General features: G+C 42.8%; 1 protein-coding gene across 5 annotated transcripts in view; it reads right to left on the bottom strand.

Moving 5' to 3' along the window:
* The window catches only part of LOC141753855 (poliovirus receptor-like), a 370,582-nt gene that overhangs the window by 195,888 nt on the left and 151,392 nt on the right, over positions 1 to 23,302 (bottom strand). For all 5 annotated transcript variants that reach the window (XM_074612477.1, XM_074612472.1, XM_074612475.1 and 2 more), the window contains 2 exons: positions 9,355 to 9,467; positions 7,097 to 7,340 (listed from right to left, as the gene is read on the bottom strand). In XM_074612477.1, the coding sequence (XP_074468578.1) occupies positions 7,097 to 7,340; positions 9,355 to 9,467 (357 nt within the window). The remainder of the gene's footprint in view (positions 1 to 7,096; positions 7,341 to 9,354; positions 9,468 to 23,302) is intronic.

Here is a 23,302-nt window from a genome sequence, read left to right on the forward strand (position 1 = left end):
CACAGAGCCGCTAGCATGGCCCGTAGCTGCTAATCTTAGTACTTGATGGATCAAAGTCTACCTTCTCAGTGATCTTTGACATGCTGCTTACTGATATTTCCATACCCCACCTCAGTATATCAATGTTATCCATCAACACATCTCCCTTTGGTTTGAATTTGGCCCAAAGAAGCTTTCCCAGACATTAAAAAGGGTCAATAAAAGAGCCTGAGCACTCTCTGAAGACTTAACCTTTACAGCTGGAGAGCTTTGTTACCGTATCCCAAAACCCCAAAAAGTACAAAATGGAAACAAACTAAATCCTCCATATTACCGACATCAACTGCAATATGCCACCAGTGATCAGCTAGGTTATTAATATGAAGTTGAATTACCAAATAATGTCTCTGAGCCTGCAGAGCAGCAGACATTGGATTGAGCAGCCCTGGCTGGTGGCACATATCAATGTTTCCTCCTTCTCTCCCTCCCTAACATGGATTTATTCACTGCTGTATCCTGATGAAGGCAGCCAAGTGATGTATTCTTTATTTTTTTTATTTTCTACTTTGCTGCATACATTAGCCAAAAATCAATAAAGGCTTCTGGATCTTGTTAAATTTGTAGGATTCATGTCTCACCAGCTGCCCAGGTTTGTAAACATCTTCTCTCAGCTTGACACACTGCTGCTGAATATTTCCAGACATTATCGGGGAAAAAAACCAAAACATCTGTTTTGGCTCTCTACGTCTCCTCAACTGTTAACTATACATGAATATTCAAGAGAACACCGGAATAGTTCATGCTGCAATTATTCTGCTGTGTGTGTTGTTTTGACAAGTCGTTATTGGCTGCTAGAAAATGTTGACAAAAAGCATTAATTTAAGCTTTAGCCTAATTTAGCTAATTTAAGCTTGAGGGCAGGAGCTAAGTGCCTAAAATGTAAGAAAAAAGAAGACATTAATGATAATTCCCAATGTCACTTTTGTTATGCAGAAGCTAGAAGCTGGAAGCAGATCGTTTTGACTTCTAAACCCGGCTCAGACTCGCCTCTGAACACAGAAACAAAAAGCACCTTGAGGCCTCGCGTTTCAAGCCCCTTTGTGCTGCTGCATTTAACTGCATTGTGACGGATTCAGTGCTCCTACTTGAGGGCAAATGTAAACTCAGAGGCATTTCTATTTTTTGTACCTTTCTCTGTCTGTTATCAAGAAACTCAACAATATAAAGAATGGTGGATGCTGTTCCAGTTCACCAAGGTTGTTACAGTTTGTTGTTGTAGTTTTGGTGTATCTGCTGACGGATGCAGTTTCAGTGAATGGATTCATACCTGTTTTTGTTTAGGATATCTCTCCTGAACCATAAAAGGTCCTCCTTAAAGCAGCAGTGGGCAGAAATGGAGCAAATAGGATTAAAAAAAAGTTATATTTATAGAACGGTCGCTGTATCCTGATACTAATGCATGAGACGGGTAATCTGGAAAAAAACATCATGTGCCTCTGTGTCCTCCGGTGCTCCTAATGGCATCTGCAAGATTTCACAGACCAGAGGAAAACAAACAGTAAGAGCTGATCTGGAGTCCGATCAAACGGTCAAACTAGGCAGCGCTGATCAAATATGAATCAATACTCTGTTACTGTAATGCCTATTTCTGGCCTCAAATGTTTCAGAAACATCTCGTAGTGTACCCTTTAGCTGTAAAATGAGAAAGGTTTTGACCCGGCAGCCATGTTGAGATCAGTTGAGGAAATACCAAGCACCGCCCACCGGCCGCAGCACAGCCAATAGGAACGCTCTCTCTCAGACCCCTGGGCAAAGCAAGACGAGTATCCCTGATGTGCATAATAAGTACGACACTGTAATCTTAAACACAACATTGTCATTGTTCTATACTGAGCTTGTGTCTGAACTGTATTTCGATGTAGCGTCTTTTTCATTGAGCTTCACTGATGTTACTTTGCCAGGAAAGCATAGCTCCACCCTTCAGGGTCAACTCCACCCTGGAGTTATTTCTGTTGGAGACATATTTGCAGAAGCCAAACTTCAATGTGAGACTTATTCACTCTGACCTCTGGACTCCAACCGTCAACCTTTTCAAATTCAAAACAATGAGGACCTCAAACTAGGAATGCATCGATACCGATATCGGGTATCAGGTCCGATACTGTGCTCATGTACTCGTATTCGCAAAACGGCTCCGATACAACGGCTACGATACCACTTTACGGCAGTGTGACGTTAACCTCTCGTCACCATCTTTCAGGTCCTATCGCACGCGCTCACGCTCCACTGGCCGATGGTGCGCCCGACCCCGCGGGGCCGGGATCCCACCTGAGCCGGCGCGCGCCAGCCCTCACTTTCATTGCGCCACGGGGTTTTGCTTGCACCCTCTGACTCGCGCTTGCGTTAGACTCCTTGGTCCGGGTTTCAAGACAGGTCGGGTGGGTTGCAGACATCGCCGTGTGGACCGCGTCGTGCCCGCAGGGCCCCGCAGTTGAAGCGCACTTAGGACAGTCCGCCCCGGTGACACTTTGTCCACGGCTCCGGGAAGCACCTTCCGCCCCGAGCCTTTCCAAACCGACCCCTGAGGCGGCCGCGGCGCACTGCCTCGTATGCGGGACTCCCCAGCCTGCCGTGTGTCGCTCACACCCTCCAGCTGGCTGTTAACGAGGGTCTTTTGGCTCAGAGAAGTACTCGTATCGGTGCATCCCTACCTCAAACCACTTCTAACAGGCTACTGATCCACTAGAATCCCCTCACCTGCTATTGTATTTCTGTCCTGCCGGCTACACTATATCCAATAAGCTGCAGTATAATTGGCTACCCTCCATTTTGTATGGTCCTCATCCAGAACGATATTATATCATTCACTGCCAAGTGAGTGATTCTTTATTCACACCCCAATAAGTGGTAATAAGATTGGCTGGCTGAGGTGAGGTATCCAATAAGTTATAATACGATTGGCTGTCAAGATTATGTATTCATACTTAAATAAGTTGTGATATGATTGGGGTGCTGGTGGTTCTATATCCAATAAAATGTAATATGATTGGCTGCCAGCGGTTGTGGATTCAATAAGGTCTAATGTGATTGGCTTGTATGGATTCTATATCCAATAAGGTGAAATATGACTGTCTTCCAGTGACTTTGAGACACTTAGTTCGCCAAGTACATTTACATGGACCACAATCTGTCCCGGAGAGAGCTTGGCACTGCTGTAATTTCAGACAAAAGGCAAGTCAGTGAGCGTTCCAGCAGGTATTTCCCAGTCTACCTCTGCCTCGTGCCAGCAGCAGCAGTTTAGGAGGCTTAGCCCACATCCATCTGCGAGCCCGCCAGAATATCGCGCCGTGTTTTCTCTGCGAGACAGCCAAGTTCTGCATCTCCTGTGTGCTCTGTTCTCTGTGAGAGAAGCTTCCGGAGTGGGTTTTCTATTGTTGTGTGAAGGTTTACTTATAAAAACTACTGGGGGAAAATGTTACTGGCCCGGTTGGGGGAAAGACATGAAAGGAATTGTAAAACACCTCTTTTCATGAACTATACTGGCTGCAATTACTGGGGTACTGTAATGAACTTATTTTAATTATTGCCTCCTATTGTGTCTCCACAGTGACTTACAGGAGAGTCTACTTTAGTGTCGCGGATAAGGAATTCCCAGACCCACATTTTTAGGCAGCAACAAATTAACATACACAGCGTCACCACACCTGGAAGCTTGCTTTCGATTCTTTCAGAATTTCAGCTTTCTTTCAATTCTTCCTTTGGTCGTACAGCAACTACCCAATAAATATTAGGAGATTTCACCCAATTTGTGCAAGAAAAAGAAAAAAAAGGGCTCAAACATCTCACCCTGACCAACACAACTCATGTGATAAACTAGAATTACCGCCTCGCAGTTGTGTGCCTCTGCCAACCAGTCAAGCTGCAGTATAAATTCCAACTCGTTCTCACTCCCAACTCTTCAAATACCGCCGTTTGGTCAGCGCCCCTTGGCATCGGGAACCAATGCACGGAGGGACCCTTTAGTGACAGTATGTGATGAACCGGGCTTTCAACTAACTCCAATGCAAACCCACCCGCAGTGTCATTCAACGGTCGGAGCAAGTGCGTTCGCGTCCGTTCAGGGCGGGCAGGAGGGGTGGTGGATGGGTCAAACAAACACAAGACTTTCAACCAGGAGACCGACGTTTGTGTCTCGTGTGAAACTGAAAGTGACGTTGACGTATTTTGTCACGTCAGTCTTTAGTCACGTGACTCACGGGTCTGATGATACTGACGTGACAGTCGCCAGCCATTTCCCATTTTCCTGACAATTGTGTCAATGTGCTCTACCCATGACAACACGTGTGTGAAATTTTCATAATTATCACATGAATTCTTGAGTTATGGCCAAAAACGTGTTTTTGTGAGTGACCACCAAATTCTAATCAGTTAATCCTTGAGTCCAATGTTTGTGCCAAATTTGAAGAAATTCGTTCAATGCATTCAAGAGACATCACGAGAACGGGACAGACGTGAGGTCACAGTGACATCTGACCAACAAAATCATCCTCGAGTCCAAGTGGACGTTTGCGCCAAATTTGAAGAACTTCAGTCTTGTCGTTCCTGAGATATCACATTCACAAGAATGGGACGGACAGATGGACGGACGGACAACTCGGAAACATAAAGCGTCCGTCCACAGCTGTCGCCGCCGTGAAGGCATAAAAAGGAAAAAGCAGAAGGCGGATCGCATGAAACTGCAGAGAATATGAATTCAGTAAATGCTCTGTTTCAGTTCAAAGTGCATCATATTAGACGGTCCCCTGAGCGTGCCACTGAGATAGGAACTTTGAATATATGAGCTCTTTATCGTAGGAGCACTGATGCTACGGGCCATATACTGTAAGCACAGCACTCCCATACAACAATCAAGGGAACTGTTGTTATTCACATTCAGTCTCCTCAGTGCTGTAAACTGCGAGACAAAGACACCAGGCATCTGATTCCTTTGTAAGCGGAGTGCAAAACGGGAGGACATGTGGGTGGATGAATAACACCAGCTGTCTCCGATTACAAACAGGATGCGTCCCCTGCTAACAGTGACGAAACCGCTCAGTTTGAGAGATCAAGACACCGAGGTTTGAGCAGTTCTGGGTTGTATTTGCTAAATGATTTGCAGTGCTTCAGCCTGTTGATAAGTGGGGAACTGTGCAGAGAATAAAAGTTAACAGGTGTGCATAGTTTCTTACCTCATGCTAATTACACGTTATACTACTTATTATTTAATTAGAACGGGAGTTTACAGAGTCTCCCCAGTGCGAGGAGGGGGGGGGGGGTCTGATCCTCGCCGGATCAGCAAACTTCCTGTTGCTGCTGTTACACAGGTTAGAACCAGAACTCCACCAGCATGCTGGGACTCCACCAGCACGCTGGGACTCCCGGCGCTGGGGTTTGTGCTGGCCGAATGCTAGTTGCTGCCGTTACCCGCTAACTGAAGGTCTGTCGCCCGCACTCCTCCTAGAGTTACTCCGTCAGTAAACAAACTTTCAAGACGTCCACGGACCCGGATACCTTTATGACTGACAAGCCCTCGGGGCAGCTCTACTTCTTCATCTTCTCATGTTGGACTGAGGACAGACTGGACGCTACAGTGACTCACTTTCTTGAGTTACAAGTGGTATAACAAGACAGGACGAGCCGGGGCCAGCTGCTTAGCATGCTAATTTCACTAGATATCTCTGCATCACAATACGTAGACATCTTTGATATAACGTCAACACTGTGACATCTTCACATTCTGTTCATAATGTTAGTTCATTTTTTTAACGTTTTAAACTAAAATTATGGCCATATCTTACACATCTAGAGCTTTGTGTCTCACCCAGTGCTGGGTTTTGTAATATAATTAGTGAACTCTTCTGTGTACTGTTCAAACTTTTTTTGAAAAATTCTGAACAAATATAATAAATGTAGGGCCGTTAATCAATTAAAATATTTCATCACGATTAATCGCAAATTAATCACTACTTTTTCATCTGTTCAAAATGTACCTTAAAGGGAGATTTGTCAAGTATTAAATACTCTTATCAACAAGGGAGTGGACAAATATGCTGCTTTATGAAAATATATAATATATTTATTATTGGAAAACAATTAACAACACAAAACAATGATAAATATTGTCCAGAAACCCTTAAAAGGTACTACATTTAGCATAAACAATATGCTCAAATCATAACATGGCAAAATCCTGCTAACAAACAAACCAACGCCGGTGAAAACATAACCTTCGGCCTTGGTGAAGGTAATCAACTGCAAAGGCCGACATCTATTCAATTCCTTGCTAAACAACTCACCGGGAAAATACAATGTACAATACCATGTTGTGTAAGCAGGTCAACTAAAGTACCATGAGAAAAAGACATAACAGCAGTTACATCTGGATCTCACCGTGCCACATCACTCTCTAACAAATTATCAAATAAATTCACATTAATTCCAGTTATTGTTTGAAAAGAAATGAATGCCAGCGATACAAGTGAGCCTAATCTTTCTTTTGCCTATATGCATCCATTACCTAAATGTGATTCAACATGGAAGTCTCATCCACAACCATAATCATGTACGGACACGTCATGTTTCTCATGTTCTCATGTGAGCTCACTGTTCGATGATTTTAAAAGATTAAAATGTATAAACCTGGGTTCAGGTATTTCCTCTAATATAATAATAATAATGTTATTAATTTACTAAAACAAAACTCACAGATATCAAGAGTAAAACAAGCTCAGAAACATGTGAGCTCAACCTGATACTTTCCATGTAGTGCCACGTCTGAGTTTCAATCTTTATCACCCATCTCTCTTGTTTTTCATTCTGCATCTATAACCTGGACATACCCTGAGAATACTCGTCAAATGCTTTCAATCCCTTCATAGGGATTGGGTCCGATGGGAGCTCTTTTATAGAAAGCAGTGATAAGCAGATGGCTGGGGAGGCGTGTGTCAAGGCCGATGTAGCAGAACAGCTATTGAAAGCCTGTTTGAAGCCTTCTTCTTTCAGACCTCTCGGTGCTCTAACCCCTTTACGCTCCTCGTTAGATAAAAACATGAGAAGTTCTAATGACCTCTCTACTCACCGAGCATGACGAGGGTGGTCGTCCCTTGTTCGTTTCCAGAAGGGTAGGTGGCGTACTCGCAGGTGTACCGGCCGGCGTCGGACATTTTAAGGTTAGAAATCTTAATGGACGGTTTCTCCAGGCTGTTGTAGAGGAAGACAACTCGGTCCTTGAAGGACAGGTTGGGGAAACTCTGTCCGTAGATAGGGTGGTATACAGCGATGTTGTCCCTCTGTCCATCGATGGGTTCCCATATCCAAGACACCTGGTAAGGAAAGAAAACCCGTGGTTATTGTTTGCCAAAAGTTTTTTTTTAAAGTGCAATTTCTCCCCTTTACAGACATGCACACTTTATGATGATCACATGCAGTTTAAATGTGTTATTCTCATCTATACTATTCTAAAATGGTGTATTTGAATATTTCTGCATACTAGGGTCCCTAAACAATCTTGAATTACATAAATTGGGTATCACTGTAAAGCTGAGACTCTTGTGGATCCAATGAGCCCAACTGTATTCATGTGTGATGATGTTAGTCCCCATAGGAGACATTTCATTGTAGTGAGACCCTTTTTTCATTCTGGACCTCACTGCATACAATTACCTTTGGTGACCTCTAGGATAATCACAGCCTCATCAAACTTTACAGCCACAAACTAGAGACCTAGAGCATTCAGAGGATGGATGGATCAGACTAGAGACCTAGAGCATTCAGAGGATGGATGGATCAGACTAGAGACCTAGAGCATTCAGAGGATGGATGGATCAGACTAGAGACCTAGAATATTCAGAGGATGGATGGCTTTCCTAGCTAGATTGACAATAAGGGGGTTTCTGAGCAGTTTCCAGAACAGAAGCGCTCGCCATCCAATCACCGTAAAATGCAAGTCTTGCAATCTCCAAATGTCAAAAGTTTTTGAAACCAAATCACAGCATGGTTTTTTCTATGGTGTTCTTCAAGGTCTTGGTGTCTTAATGTGGTATTTTGGAGGGATTATTGAGCATTTTTATCAATTCTCCAGTGGTAAAAAATGGTTAAATTTAGCACTAAATCTTTGTAACAAATGGCATCAACCCAAAAATTGCTGCAACAACATATGAGACATAATAGAGCATGAGCATTCATTTCTGATTTATGACTAGAACAACTTGGCACACAGCTCTGAGCTGCATCTCAAATTCATATCCAGGTTCCCAGCTTTCAGATGATGTGCACCACTTCTATGTGACATCTACTGTTGACTATTTATCTATCCCTGAACATCCCGTCCCCCACCCCTACTCCTCTAAACAAGGGGACTGAATGGTAGGGGGTTAAGGACTCAGGTGTGCAGACGTCTACTTTTCAATTAAAAGTGAAAAATATTGATATCTGTTATGGCTGTAGGAGAATCTGCCGCAGGGGAGACTGGGATGTTAAAACCAAATTGATTTTTCTTTTCCTCTTCAGTTTTCAACATGTTAAATACAGACTACCGGCTAAAGTGGCAGACGAGGAAGCGGGGGGGGGGCAATAAAGTTCATCAATACACATTTAGCAAAACATCTATGACTTTTATGACATCTGGAGGAAGAGGAGAGAGAGAGCAGAGAGAGAGAGCAGAGAGGGTTGGCGGTTGCGGAGAGGAAGACGGGTCGGAACCCAGATGTCAGCGCAAATTAGTGGACGAGACTCCGTCGTTAGCTGAACAGTAGACTGTAGAGAAGATATCATATTGGGGCAATTTAGCCCGTCTGCCATTTCAGTTTTTGAACCAATTGATTCCATCCACAACTCAGAGGGGCTACACATCACACCGGGATCACATTTAACCAGCAAACAGCTCACAGCATTTTGCTTTCCTTGCTGTGTGATGGGGCATCAGAACAGTTAGGCTGGTGTCAGATAACATGTCATCCAGGGGTTGATAAAATAAAGTTGACTTCCAAATAGCCAGAAGTTAAAATGACATTATCTGAGTGTGAAAATTGTGTCAACTTCGGCAATGACGAAGAAAAAACATACAAATACTGCTCAGAAACCTTTAGGATGATTTTCACTGCATATTGCAAAGGTAATGCAATCTGCATGATGTAATGTTGATTGCTATCAACTAGGGCTGTTAACGCGATAATAACGTGTATAATAACGCAAATACGCCACAAATTTCTTTAATGCATTAATGCAATAATGCAATAATGCCCCCCAAAACTACGTTGTCAAATCTGACTTTGTCCGTCTGAGCTTCAGCGCTGCCAAAGCCACTAAAAAACACAACGTCGTGGTCCGTCATCCTACCTGTGTGAGTTTGGTTCGGCCTCCTCCATCGTTGAACTCGCAGCGGAGATCAACGGACTCTGTGGGATACGCCTCCACCTCCTCGTCCACTCGCACTTTCTGAGCCCCGATACCTGGAGGCAGGAGGAAGGGAGACAAACAGGGAGATTAGGCATCAGCCACAAAACCAATATTGTTTGAATAATTAAACATGTTTGTTTGTATTGGAATTAAAAGGGGAACTTGAACAAACAGAGACTAAGAGGGAGACGATTGAGAGAGAAAGAGGGACAGAGAGAGAGAGAGAGAGAGAGAACGTAGAGATCACAGACACACAGCCAATAGTGCATGCAGGGCAGAACAAGGTCAATACCCTCTAATAATTCAAATTAAAAAACGAGCCATCTAATTATATATACACCTCCTACCAATACAGAACCCTGCAGGGCCAAGAGCTGAACAAAGGCAAGAGTCCTGAAACACCAGGGCTTGAGGACAGACACCAAACTATCTGGCCCAACCAAATCATCTCAAAACAAAAAGAAAATGATATCAAATATTGGAACGAAACCACCAAATCACAAAGTAAATTAGAATTCTATTTGAACCTAAACAGAGAGTGCACGGTGGCAGAGAACCTGACCACCGTGACTGATGGCAAACTAAGGAAAACATTGACAATGTCCAGACTGAGTGGACACAGCCTGGCCATATAGAAACAGGCCGTCACAGGCAGAACAGACAAACCCAGGGAGGCCCGGCTGTGTTCACTTTGTCATAAAAGAGAGGTGGAGACAGAATCCTTACTGTTCTGTGAGAAATATGAGTGTTACTGAGGGCTGGAATAAAGGACTGTATTAGCTGGTACTGTCTGGTTGGTTCTGGTTTGAACTTCGCCCCAGGTGTGTCTATCAAAACACGGACTCTCCTTTAAAGGTTTACTTAGGTTGAGCAGCGGTACAGAACTTGTTGGTATATATGCGTGGTTCTGCCAAAGAAAATGGTTCAGATAACAATGCAAAGGGAATTATACGGTACATACATACTTTATACTGTACACCACTCTTAAGGCAGAGTATGCAGGATTCTCCCTCCAAAATATATAGACTCATACAAACTATCTCTGTTAATCATCACATATGACTCACTAGGAGTGTGTGTCTGCAGGGGCACTGCCTACCGCCTGCAATTCTTATTTTCTGTGTTTGAGACCCTTAAAGCTGAAGTAGGCGAGATTGGAGCAAATATGATTAAAAAAAGTTATTTTTATAAAACGGTTGCTATATGGTGACAGTAGTACATGAGACATGTAACCTGAAAAAAATCATGTTCCTCTGTGTCCTCTGGTGCTCCTAACGGCATCTGCAAGATTTCACATACCGGAGGAAAACAAGCAGTAAGAGATGATCTGAGGTCTGCTGTCCAGCCGTCAATCACTCTGAACTCCGACCAAACGGTCAAACTAGGCAGCGCTGATCAAATATGAATCAATATTCTGTTACGTTAATGCCTATTTCTCTCCTCAGATGTTCTCAGAATCATCTTGTAGTCTACTGTTTAGCTGTAAAATTAGAAAATGTGTGATGCTGCCGCCATTGTGAAATCTGGTGAAGGAACGCCAAGTTCCGGTCACATGACCGGAGCACAGCCAATAGGAACGCTGTCTCAATGAAATGACCTGTGATTGGTCAAAGTCTCCCGTCACGGGCTAGATGTTCTAAAGCCTGAAAACAGAGCCATGAGGAGGAGCAGAAGTCTAGTTTTCTCTCAGAACACTTGAATTACAATATGCTGAAAGGTTATTATGGGATTTTTGCCCAATGATGCCAAAAATATATACTGCCTACTGCCACTTTAAGATACATCAATCAACTACCCTCCTGTGCATCCACAAATATCAACTGATAAATCTTGCATAGGCCACCTTTAAACCCACTGCATCATCTCAACTACTGTGGCAGGAGGAAAACAATGGACTCACTGCTACTGACATGGAACAGCATGTAAGAATACACTCATTAGTATGTGGAGCAAAGGTGCTGCTATATCTACAGTAATACAGAGCCAGGTGTGTTTTAGCTGCAGTCTTAACAAGGTGAGCTAACTCATTGATGGTAAACACACAACAAGAAGTGACAAACCACATAATTAACTGAACTTATAACCTAAATGTCGTGACTTACAGTTCTCAGGGACTCACACAATAGACGGTGAGTAATGAGTCTCTGAACCGGCCTTTTCTCTCTCTGCACTGTCCACACTCTGCTCCTCTGTCTCTCATCAGGTGCTCACTCCCCGTGTCCAGCACGCACCCGCGACCAATCAGTGGTGCGCACTCTCATCACTGAGAGACTGCGGCTGCGGTCGAATAGGAGTGAAATGACCCGGATGTACCTAAGTAGCAGCCATGATGAGAGCTGTTTGAATCCTCTAAATGCTGAGGAAAGGAGCTTCAGTGCTTCCTTTCTCATCTCCTTCAGCAGAGGATAGACTGGAGTATCCTTTACCAAAGGAAAAGAGTGAATAACATCCCACAATTTCTTGCAGCCTCAGCATTTAAAGCGACGCACCATTCGGCCGTTCATGATAACAAACGATATGTTTATCTTAACTTTTTATTGATTTGTGATTATTTAGTTTTCTTGTGTAAAATGTAATTATTAAATAATATGTAATTTAGCTTTGGCAATAATGTAACCTGAGCATTCATGCCAATGAAGCTTATTTGAATTTGAATTTGAATTTGAGAGAGATAGCGTTCTGGTAACTCGAAGAGTGCAGACTGCAGACCTCCGCCAAGGCCAAGTTCCCTATTTCGCAATGTTAGTGAAATAGAAAAATGTGTGTACCTGTCCTGTCATTCAGATCCGTTTCAAGAGGTATTCTACCTCGGCCCGTGCTACACCCTTCCACCAAGTTTCTTAAATATCGGGCCACTAGTTTTTTCCGTAATCCTACAAACAAACAAACAAACCGAAGCGAGAACATAACCTCCTTGGCAGAGGTGACAATGGAGTGTTCGTATTTCATTACGAATCTGGTGTTATTTAAATCAAATTGATGTTTTTCCTTCCTACCTTAATGTGCTCCAGACTATTTAAGACAAGGTTATAGAGAAGCGTGAGGGAAACCAAAAGAAGAAGAGGAAAATGAGGGGGAATTAAGAGAGAAACTGAGAGAGGAAATAGAGACGAGTTCTTTCAAGAGACAGAGAGAAGCACTTGAATCATGAGCCTTTGATAACAAGCCTCAGGCACAGTCTTAACCAGCTTCTTTCAGTCAGGCCCTCCTCATTACAATACGGCTCGTCTACCAGGAGGCATCGCTAGGGGGCGAGCCTTTAGGAAGACCACGGCAGCTCCAGCACCGCTTCTTTAGCGTGTTTGAAATTCAGTGGAAGGCACCTGTAACTCTTTTGCATGAGCATGAATAACAGTGATGAGAGAGCAGGGCCTGTGAACCAGGCCAGCGTAAGTTCACCTAACACAGGTAGGGGAGAGCTGGCCCGTCCGTTCAGACTTAAACAGCGATGAAAGGAGGACGGTTAAAGCCGAGCACCGTGCAGAGCCTGCTGACCTGCAGGCTGCTTCACAATACTGAGGTTCAACTGGATGAGTGGAATGACTTTTCTAAACACGCGTCTCCTTTTCTATACCTCAACACACTCTCCTGTGTGTAGCGGTCTGCTGCCGAGGCCCGAATCAAATGTTGCAAGACTTCTTTTGAACCAACACTCTTAGAAATAAGGGTTCTTCCAGAAGTTCTTCCATTTGCTTCTGAAGAACCCTTTTTTAGAGAGGGTTTCTCAAGCGTTCTTTGTAAGACTAAGGGTTCCACTAAGACCCTCTTAAGCCAAAGAACCATTTTTTGAAGAAAGAGTTCTTGAAAGATTGTTGAAAGCATGGGTGTTAACAGATCCAAACACCCGTAGAGCTGTGATTGTGAACCATGATTGTTGTGGGTTGCGCCACTTTTGGAGCCTCATGAGGAAACCTCGGTGGGTTCTGGATGAAAACCCTTCAATTATGAAACGGTTCTCAGTCGAACCTCCTGGGTGGGTTCTTGTTAGCACCCTTAGAGGGTGGAAAGGTTCTGGATAGAACCTCCAGAGAGGGTTATGTGTGGAACCATTCAGCATATAAATGCCACGATAACGCACAGGAAGTTTAGCATGCAATAAGAATGCCTTTCTTGATTTCTGCGTGTCTCTTGTACGCCATGTATCCTGTACTGATTACAATGTACACGCATCCGTGTATAAACGCTACGGTAAGAGTTAATGTTGAGTATAAAAAGCAAGAAAGACCAACCCATCAAACACTGGACTTTTACCCAGGAAACCCGTGTTCGAGACCGGCGTTGACCGGTTATGTTTTGTTATGTAAGTTACGTTAGTGGCGTTTGTCAGGTGACAATTGTCACGTGTTTTTTGTAATGTTTTTCACGTAGTTGTGTTACGTGTTTTACTTAGTTTAGGTAATTATTTTAAGCCCAACCATGACGTTATCCCTTACCCTACCTAGGTGGTTCTGTTGCCTAAACCTAACTGCGAACATTTGCGCGGCGAACAAATGACACGCAGAATGTCCGTGTAATGTCTTGGTATTTATACGCCTTCCTGTCAGACCGGGTTGAACCATTACACCATAGAAGGTTTCTCTGTAGAACCTCTCAAAGGGGGTTCTGGGTGGAACCTTTAACAAACGGTCCTAGGTATGACCCTTTATGTTGGGCTCTAGGTAGAACCGTCTGAAAGGGTTCCAGGTGGAACTCCAATGGAGACAAGTCGAAGAACCCTATATGGTTCTAGTTACCAGCTTTATTTTTCAGAGTGTATACTGTCTCTTTATACCTTTTTGTGAAAAAGACTGTGCAGCTGTGTTACCCTATTTATTTTCCACAAACAAGAATCAGTGTTGGTCCCGATCCGGTCAGGTCTCTGAGTTCAAACAGACCCAGCGGAGCCGTGGGCCTCCACTGGATCTCAGATGGATCTGACAAATAAAACTTGTGTAGCAGAAAATGCAATAGAAACCTTTCCTAGTTTGCATTTGAGAGCAGCAGAAAACCCTGAGCAGGACTCATTCTGCTAAACAACCAGATTATGAAAGCATGCCTCGGTACTTTAAACTGGATGTAAGCCGTGTCTTGTGTTCATTAAAAGCAACTTCAGCAGCTGACTTGAATTGTCCCTGCCTCTTAGCAATGGGTGTTTTTATTTGGATCAGTGTCAACACGCAGCTCTCAACCAGTGAGGCAAATAGCATTATATATACAGTATATATATGTGTGTGTTTGTGTGTCTGTGTGTGTGTTAATGCAAATTTGTTTTAACGCCACTACTTTCATTAATGCATTAAAGCAACATGAGGTTTCTAGGTTGTAGCAGGCTCAGTTTAAGGCTATAGTGAAGATACTGGTATCATATGAAACTAGAAAAATCTAAAGTATCCATCGTTATCAACCATGTCACACTAGCTTGTAGTGAAGGAGGTTAAATAACGCTCCAAACTTACGCTAAATTTTGGCAAGGAAAAACTGGCATTGCCATTTTCAAAGGGGTCACTTGACCTCTGACCTCCAGATGTGTGAATGTAAATGGGTTCTATGGGTACCCACGAGTCTCCCCTTTACAGACATGCCCACTTTATGATAATCACATGCAGTTTGGGGCAAGTCATAGTCAAGTCAGCACACTGACACACTGACAGCTGTTGTTGCCTGTTGGGCTGCAGTTTGCCATGTTATGATTGGAGCATATTGTTTTATGCTAAATGCAGTACCTGTGAGGGTTTCTGGACAATATCTATCATTGTTTTGTGTTGGTAATTGATTTCCAATCATAAATATATACATACATTTACATAAAGCAGTGTATTTGTCCACTCCCATGTTGATAAGAGGATTAAATATTTGACAAATCTCCCTTTAAGGTACATTTTAAAGAGAACGATTAATCACGATTAAATATAAAGCCAACAAATGACTGTATTACATTTGTTGAAATTAATGAACTCTAATGAACTTGTAATCCTCGTCATCGTGAGACGCAGGAAGAGAGAAAAATGACTCAAGGAGAACAAGTAAGAGAAACACAAAGAAGGAAGGATCAGAGAGAGCAAAACAGAGAAGTTGTAATCCCTTGTTAATGCAATCTAGTCCAAGTCCAGCAGCTCAATGTGTTTGGCAGCTTCCATGTACAATCAGGGGACATTTTTAGAGAGTCTTTGATTGTTCGTGTCTTGGAATCGAGTCATTTTGCGACAATGGGCCTCATCGTCAAACCTCTCGATGCTCACTTTACTCACTCCGACATATAATGTTGCTTCGCTTGGCCTTCCTCCCTCCTCTTTGCCCTGCTCCTTTAACTGCTCCCTGCTTGGCACATGCAGTGATCCAGACCCCTGCCATGAACCCCCCCGCCGACCCGGGATCAAATCCCACCAAGGTCTTTTCTCCACCGCCTCCTCTCTGCCCTCTCAGTCAGCCTCTGCGCCTGTAAAGATAAAATTCTTGCGGGGAGCCGGCCTCCCTCTCCCTCCACAAGAAAAGGGGGGATAAGCGCTCGCTAACCGCTAGCTAGCCCCGGGTGGTTCCAGTGGAAAAAGCCTCTTAGTGTGTGGGGGGATTGATTAGGACAATATGTTACAAGCCACAGCATAGAGGTGAATGGGCTGGCTGAGGTTTAGCCTGCGAATCAGCTGTAAAACACAGTCACATTAACAAAGAATGCAAAGTGTGTGTGTGTGTGTGTGTGTGTGTGTGTGTGTGTGTGTGTGTGTGTGTGTGTGTGTGTGTGTGTGTGTGTTTGAGCTGCAGGGGGTATTGAGTTGTTTTGGATTTACAGCATGTATGCACCCACGTGTCCGCCCATGTGTGCAAGAATGACTTCTGTGTGTAAAGGCGTATGCTTAAAGGTGTTTGTGTGTGCAGAAATCTGAGATTCTTGCTGTAATGTGAGTGCATATGAGGCGGACTCAGTCATTGAACCACAGTCTCTACCCTGAGGGAGACAATGGGCTGTCAAACCAGTCATCCATTCCCACTGTGAGACAGAAGCATGCGCACACATGCACAACACATGAATGCAGACTACAGGCTGTCAGACGAGCTTTTCCACGGCCTGAATCAACAAGAGCAGCAGCAGCAACGAAGCTAAAGTTCATCTCGGGCTCCCGTTATTTGCTTCCCCTTCCGTCACATCCTCCTTTCTTATTTCTTCTCTCGTGCACAAACACACGCATTCATTCCCCCCAATTAAACACATCGACTCCCACTACTCATAAAGAAGCTGAAATACACACCAGACAGTCTCACCAAAGCCACAAATCACATTAAGCTTTGGGTTATTCACAGTGGTCAATGAAATCTCTTCTTGACAACAGAGACAAAGAGAAAAAAAGAGAGTAAGAGCGGATGATGGAGAAGGAAAAAGGAGTTGGAAGACTAAAAGCAAAATAGTGAAAAAGAAAAAATGTCTGGATGAGTGTGAAAGGAGAGGAACATGAAGAAGAATTCACGGGGAAGGATACATGCAACAGAATAAAAGAGCAGCACAGAAGGGAAGTCAGGAAGAAGGTTTGAAAAGTGAAAGTTAAAGGAATGACTAAAGAAAGCAAAGAGAGGCTGAAGGCGATGGAGCTGCAGGGGGAGACCGGAGGAGGAAACGGAGAGGGATGACTAAAAACCAGAGAGAGGGGAGAAGAATGAAAGGAGGCCACAGAGTAGAGATGTGAGATATGGCCATAAAGAGATATGTGGAGGAAAAAAAGTAGCACATTGAACGAGTGAAAAGGATGGAGAGCAGAGAGCATGAGATCGCATCAGAAATGATTCATTTCCTCAGAGCCTGGATCCAACGAGCCCCACGGAGACGCAGCTGACTGGCTCAGAGAGACGAGACGAGCTGAAGAAAGTTTCTCTCCCTTTCTCTTTCTCTACTGTTCGTGCGGACCGGCATGACCAAAACAAAAGCTGCCATTTGTGGGCGTTTTGCTGAGTGTTTTCTTAGAGGTCAAGCATCTGAGCTACGTTATACTCACATAAAACTATCATTAAATGTTATCATTTGGTAGAAAACCATATGTATCTCTGGAGATAATCTGGATTCTATACTTTACTTGAGCTGTAGGGAGCTTACTTTGAAGGAAAACACCCAAACTTTGCAAATGTGCAGTACTTTTAAAGGGGCATTCCACTGATTTCACTCACGAAGTTCAGTTTAGTCCTCACCAGGAGAACTACGAAGCCTGCGTGCATAATGCCTTGTGTGGTACTGGATGGAGCTTTCCACATTTTATGACACCATCAGGGTTCTTTGGGCTTGAGACCTTTAACATAAAGCTTGCATTACAAACTGAAGGCGAGAAGAGAAGAAATATGCATTTTGGAGGGAGAGAGGGTCTAATGAAAGACGCTACTGAGATGCATCATGGGAAATGTAGGAACTTGACCCACACTAGACACTAAGGGCCCTATTTAAACAAGCGCATGGACTAAAGTGCATGGCGCAAGTGCATTTAGCTCCATCAACAGAGCATAATCTGGGTGCAACGTAAGGCACAAGGGATGAAAGGGTTGCATTTAGTCTCTTAATTAATCATAGGTGTATTTTGGGCATAATATAAATTGTTCCCTGTAGAAGTCAGGTGCTGCCTGCACCTGGTGCATTGCTATTTCAATGGCAGATTCATCAAATGGGAGAAGCAAGTGGTTTTCTGTAGTCAAAAAGTTGTTTTTTGAAAGGCTAAATGCCAACGAATATGGATTGAAGCAGACAATTTTAATTAGATAAAAACATGTTCAGAATTTTGAAAATGATTATGTCCGTCTTTCTTTTTTTTTTCAATACATTTTGTTTTAGATATCTTGAGGTCAGAAGTCAAGGGACCCCTTCGAAAAATAGTCATGCCAGTTTTTCCTGGCCAAAATGTAGCGTCAGTTTGGAGCGTTATATTTAGTCTCCTTCTCGACAAACTAGCATGACACGGTTGGTACCAATGGATTCCTCAGGTTTTTATCTAGTTTCACTAGCTTTAAAACTGAGCCAGCTACAACCTAAAATCACAAGTTAATGCGTTAAAGAAATTAGTGGCGTAACTTTAACAGCCTTAGTTTAAATAGATTTTCACTTGAAGTTTTTGTACCACATACTAAAAACAAAAGACAAAAATAATAACATCTATATTTTTGTCCTGCCTCTTGATCCAAAGTCATGTCCAGTTACGTATTTCCCCCCGACTTTAATGAAACATTTTCTCGATTGTTACAATTGTTAGAGCTCACTTGTAATTGTTGACTGCGTTCATGCTTAGTATTCATTCACAGAAGCCTTTCACTTCTCCTGCTATCAAGCAGATTGGTGTCATCGCACCAGTATGATCCTCATCTTTTCAGTCCTTTCCATTATTTGCTCACAACCCCAATGACCAGACAATTTGCAGCTCATTCTCCTGTTGCACTCAGCTGAAGTCGCTGTGGATACGGAGCACCGGCTGAACGTTAATGGAAAGTCAAAAGAGGAGAGGCGGTTAAATGAATGGCCGCACTCTGCTTCCCTCCCAAAGCACCAGAGAGATGAATCACACTTAATTGACATTTAGAGGCTTGTGGCATTTGCCTGTTTATGTGGAGCTTCCCCATGTAGACGAGTCACGCAGCGTAAGCGTGAGGAATATGCTGATGGGGTGCACTGCACACTCATGCACATTAACATCCAAATCACATACTTATGGAGGGCAGCGAACCACAGCTGTTTTGTTTTGGGCTCTTTTTTTGTAAAAGCCTGTCATGATGTCACAGTTATGTCAGCTTTTATCTCGGTCATTGCCAACAGCTGTCAGCCGCTAAAATGGAAAGAATTAACACATTTGTTCAGATAGAGCTGCTGCGTTGGAGAATTATTCTAACATAACAGCAATGTGTGATTTAGCTAATTATATGTCTTTTCTTCCTTTGTTCACTATCATGTTATCTAATTATTTCAGCCATAATTACTGTGAACTGAAGCCCAGATGATAAGCAGGGATTAAAGTAATACCTTGAACAATTGGAAATGTGATGTCATCCCATTGGTGGACCTATTATCCCTCCGAGACCCACAATAGACCCGTTTTTGTCTGTTCTAGGTAGGTACAGGGGGTCTTTATGGGGAGATCAGTAGAAGTGGTTTACATCATCTGAAAGCTGGGAACCTGAAGATTAATTTGAGATGCTGCTCAGCACTGTGTGTCAAGTTGTTCTAGTCATGAATCAGAAATAAACATGAATTAATAAATTGTTGTCTCTAGTTTGATCCATCCATCCTCTGAATGCTCTAGGTCTCTAGTTTGATCCATCCATCCTCTGAATGCTCTAGGTCTCTAGTTTGATCCATCCATCCTCTGAATGCTCTAGGTCTCTAGTCTGATCCATCCATCCTCTGAATGCTCTAGGTCTCTAGTCTGATCCATCCTTCCTCTGAATGCTCTAGGTCTCTAGTTTGTGGCTGTAAAGTTTCATGAGGCTGTGATTATCCTAGAGGTCACCAAAGGTCATTTTATGCAGTGAGGTCCAGAATGAAAAAATGGTCTCACTACAATGAAATGTCTCCTATGGGGACTAACATCATCACACATGAATACAGTTGGGCTCATTGGATCCACAAGAGTCTCAGCTTTACAGTGATACCCAATTGATGTAGTTCAACACTGTTTAGAGACCCCAGTATGCAGAAATATTCAAACACACCAATTTAGAATATGCGAAAATACATTTTACTGCCTGAAAAATGATACTGCATGTAGCTTTATTTACCCTCCATCCCGACAAGATAGTATGACATGGTTGGTACCAATGGATTCCTTAGTTTTCTAGTTTCATATGATATCGGTAGCTTCACTCTAGCCCTAAAACTAAATCTGCTAGAGCCTCTGAAAGACAGTAAAGTCAGTCGGGATCGCAGGTCTCAGAGGGTTTAATAGACTTGAGCTGCACAGTGTCACAAGTCACAAGTAAACGTCCACGCTTCTGTCCTTAAATGACTCATCCATATACATATAAAATGTCATGCAGGAGTGAAACAACATCTGTCTCGGCAGGACCTGCAGGAACACGGGGGTTAACTGTGTGATCACTCCACTTAATCATCTCTCTGTCCTCCAGCTTTTGTCACTCAGGTTGAGGTGAGACGTACCGGCTTTTGTTTCGAGAGACAGCTGTCGAGAGTGCCGAGCGATCAAGCATGAATTAAGCTTAAGGCCACTAATATAACCGAGCTGCTAACAAGGGACAGAAGAGCTTTTGTGAAAGATTCATGCAGTGGAAATAGTAATCACAGTTACTTGGCCCTGTGTAGCTTGTGGCGTTGTAATTCTATGTGAAGAATCTCAATATGAGACAGACGCATTTTCTCATGAAGTGGCAGCAAAGAGGAGGAGGATGGATGGGAGGACAGATAGCAGCTGAATGTTAGAAAACAACAGTCAGGATGATTGATGAATGCAGGCAACATCATTCATGTCTTATTTCTTTCTTCTTTTACATGTTGTGCATTAAGCGTACGTTGCTGGGGAGATTTTAAGTGCACTTCTAAGATACCCTGTAAAACAATGCAGGCAGTCTTGATGGTTTGTCCCTGGATTTAGTGTCGGCAATAAATTATTCTTTAAAGCAGCAGTAGGCAGTTTGGAAGCAAATTTGATAAAAAAATATATATATATATTTTTAGAAAACGGTCACTATATCCTGACAGTAGTGCATGAGACAGATAATCTGACAATAATCATGTTCCTCTGTGTCCTCCGGTGATCCTAACGGCATCTGAAAGATTTCACAGATCGGAGGAAAACAACCAATCAGAGCCGAGCGGGAGCCTTGCCGTCTCTGAGCCATGAGGAGGAGCAGAAGTCTAGTTATCTATCAGAACACTTCAATTACAATATGATGAAAGGTTATTTTGGAATTTTTGCCCAATGATGCCAAAAATAATTCTAATAAAAAAATTAAAAATGAAAAAATGAAAAAATGAAAAAATAGAAAATTAAAAAATTAAAACAAATTATAAATAAAAAAAAATATATAATAATATATAAATAAATAAATCTCTCCGTCGACTACTGTACATATTCTTTTTCTGAAATAAGGTCCCATGGGGTCCACCGGAAGGGGAGGGACTTCGCCTCTCTTTTACAAACGTTTTTATTTTAACCCAAACTATGATCTTTGCCTAAACCTAACCAAATAGTTTCCTGTGAAAAGTTTATTTTGAAAAGACATGTATTTACACATCCAGCCGATACAGAGCAACATTAGCATTCATTTGGAGTCTTGTTTCAGGACCGACCTGATGAAGAGAAGTCCAATATTCACTCTCCTTTCAGTTCTGTTTTTGTCTCCATCAATTCCCAGGGAAGATATCCGTCTCTTTAAACATAAAAATCCATAAAATTCAACAGCTAGTTGCTAACTGTGTCGGTCTGATAGTGTAAAGTCGGGTTTTTAGAGCTCCTCTGTCTGCTGTGGTGGAAAACGAGGCTGATGAGAGCGATGAAACCAGTAAAGCTTCAGGATGCAAAACCAAAACACTGAGTTGAAAGCTGAGGGAAAATGCAGAATCAGGAAATAATTTCCCTGAGTTCATCACTACGAGTGTCATCCTTCACACAACTTATCCATAAGAAAATTGCTTTTAGCTGTTTCAAGTCTCTGGAGGTAGCTCTTTCTTAAAAGAAATCAGTTTAGCCATTCATCACATTATTATTCTTTACGTTTAATACTTGAATCAATCACATCAATCACTGTGGACTGCTATATTTCACACATAAGCAGCACAGTGGATAAACAGGTCAACAGGTCAACACCTATTAAAATCTGACATTCACACATGAAAAAAACAGATCTAATTCTTCAGATGTGACGTGGAAGAGAAGGGAAGAGGCAGAGGGAGGGCCGGCGTTGAGTGACTGTCTCATCCACCACACACTAGGGAGCTGAGTTAGTGGTAATTGACAGCTCATGATGATGGCATTTGGCGTTGCCTTTTCAGTAACAGGACACTGATCAACGATGTATTAGAGGGACAGGAAAGAGGAGATTAGGTGTCACGAAGACACACACACAGTTACTGTCAGCTTGCATCTGTGTGTGCGTGCGTGCGCGCATGTGTGTGAGGATTTGTCACCACAAAGATGCTAATACAGCTTAAATTCCAAAATGAGATATCCATTGAAACATTCAAGGTGGTTGACGGGAAGCAGAAAATTGCATTATCTCTTCAAATACTGGATCTAATCCATCAATGTCCATATTTTCTGGCACGAAATTTTTAAGCTAACAATATTCTAGTTGAGTGAAAGATAGTAAATGATTCTTTTGAATGAGATTTTGAATGAAATGTGTTTTTTATTCATCAGATGTAACCTAAATAAACAGCGAGAAGCTGTGATGTAAGACCGGACCTGGCATTGATGTTTGTTCTGAACTGAAACATTCACATTCTGAATAAGAAATGGGTTATCCTGCTTTCAAATGATCGTCAGCATCAAATGAAAGCAAATCATCTCGAATCATTACAGATGTTAGATAGTTTAGGTCCTTTAGAGACTGGAACATCCATATGTATGAAATATTGAGCTAAATAAGACTTAACTAGAGAGAGAGAGAGAGAGAGAGAGAGCAGATCTCCACCAGGTACGTATGTCTGCAACGACCACTGCTGTAATGTTTGATGAATGAATACAAATCACAAATGTCTGATGGTGCATGTCCACAGGCTCCGTCCTTTCCACGCTTCCCATTCATTGTCTATGTAAGCAGCCGCGCAATGCATTCTGATAGCGTAGCGTTGCGATTCAAGAGACGGTCACAACGTCACGTTGGCCGCTCCTCATTTGCATAAAGTTGAGGTCTAGGCTATTTTAAGCAAATAAGGGACGTCCGGTGCGACTCGTCACCTCTGGAAACTCCCCAGAAACTTTTAAACTAACCGTTG

Source organism: Sebastes fasciatus, chromosome 17 (genome assembly GCF_043250625.1).
Source record: "Sebastes fasciatus isolate fSebFas1 chromosome 17, fSebFas1.pri, whole genome shotgun sequence".
Classification (NCBI taxonomy): domain Eukaryota; kingdom Metazoa; phylum Chordata; class Actinopteri; order Perciformes; family Sebastidae; genus Sebastes; species Sebastes fasciatus.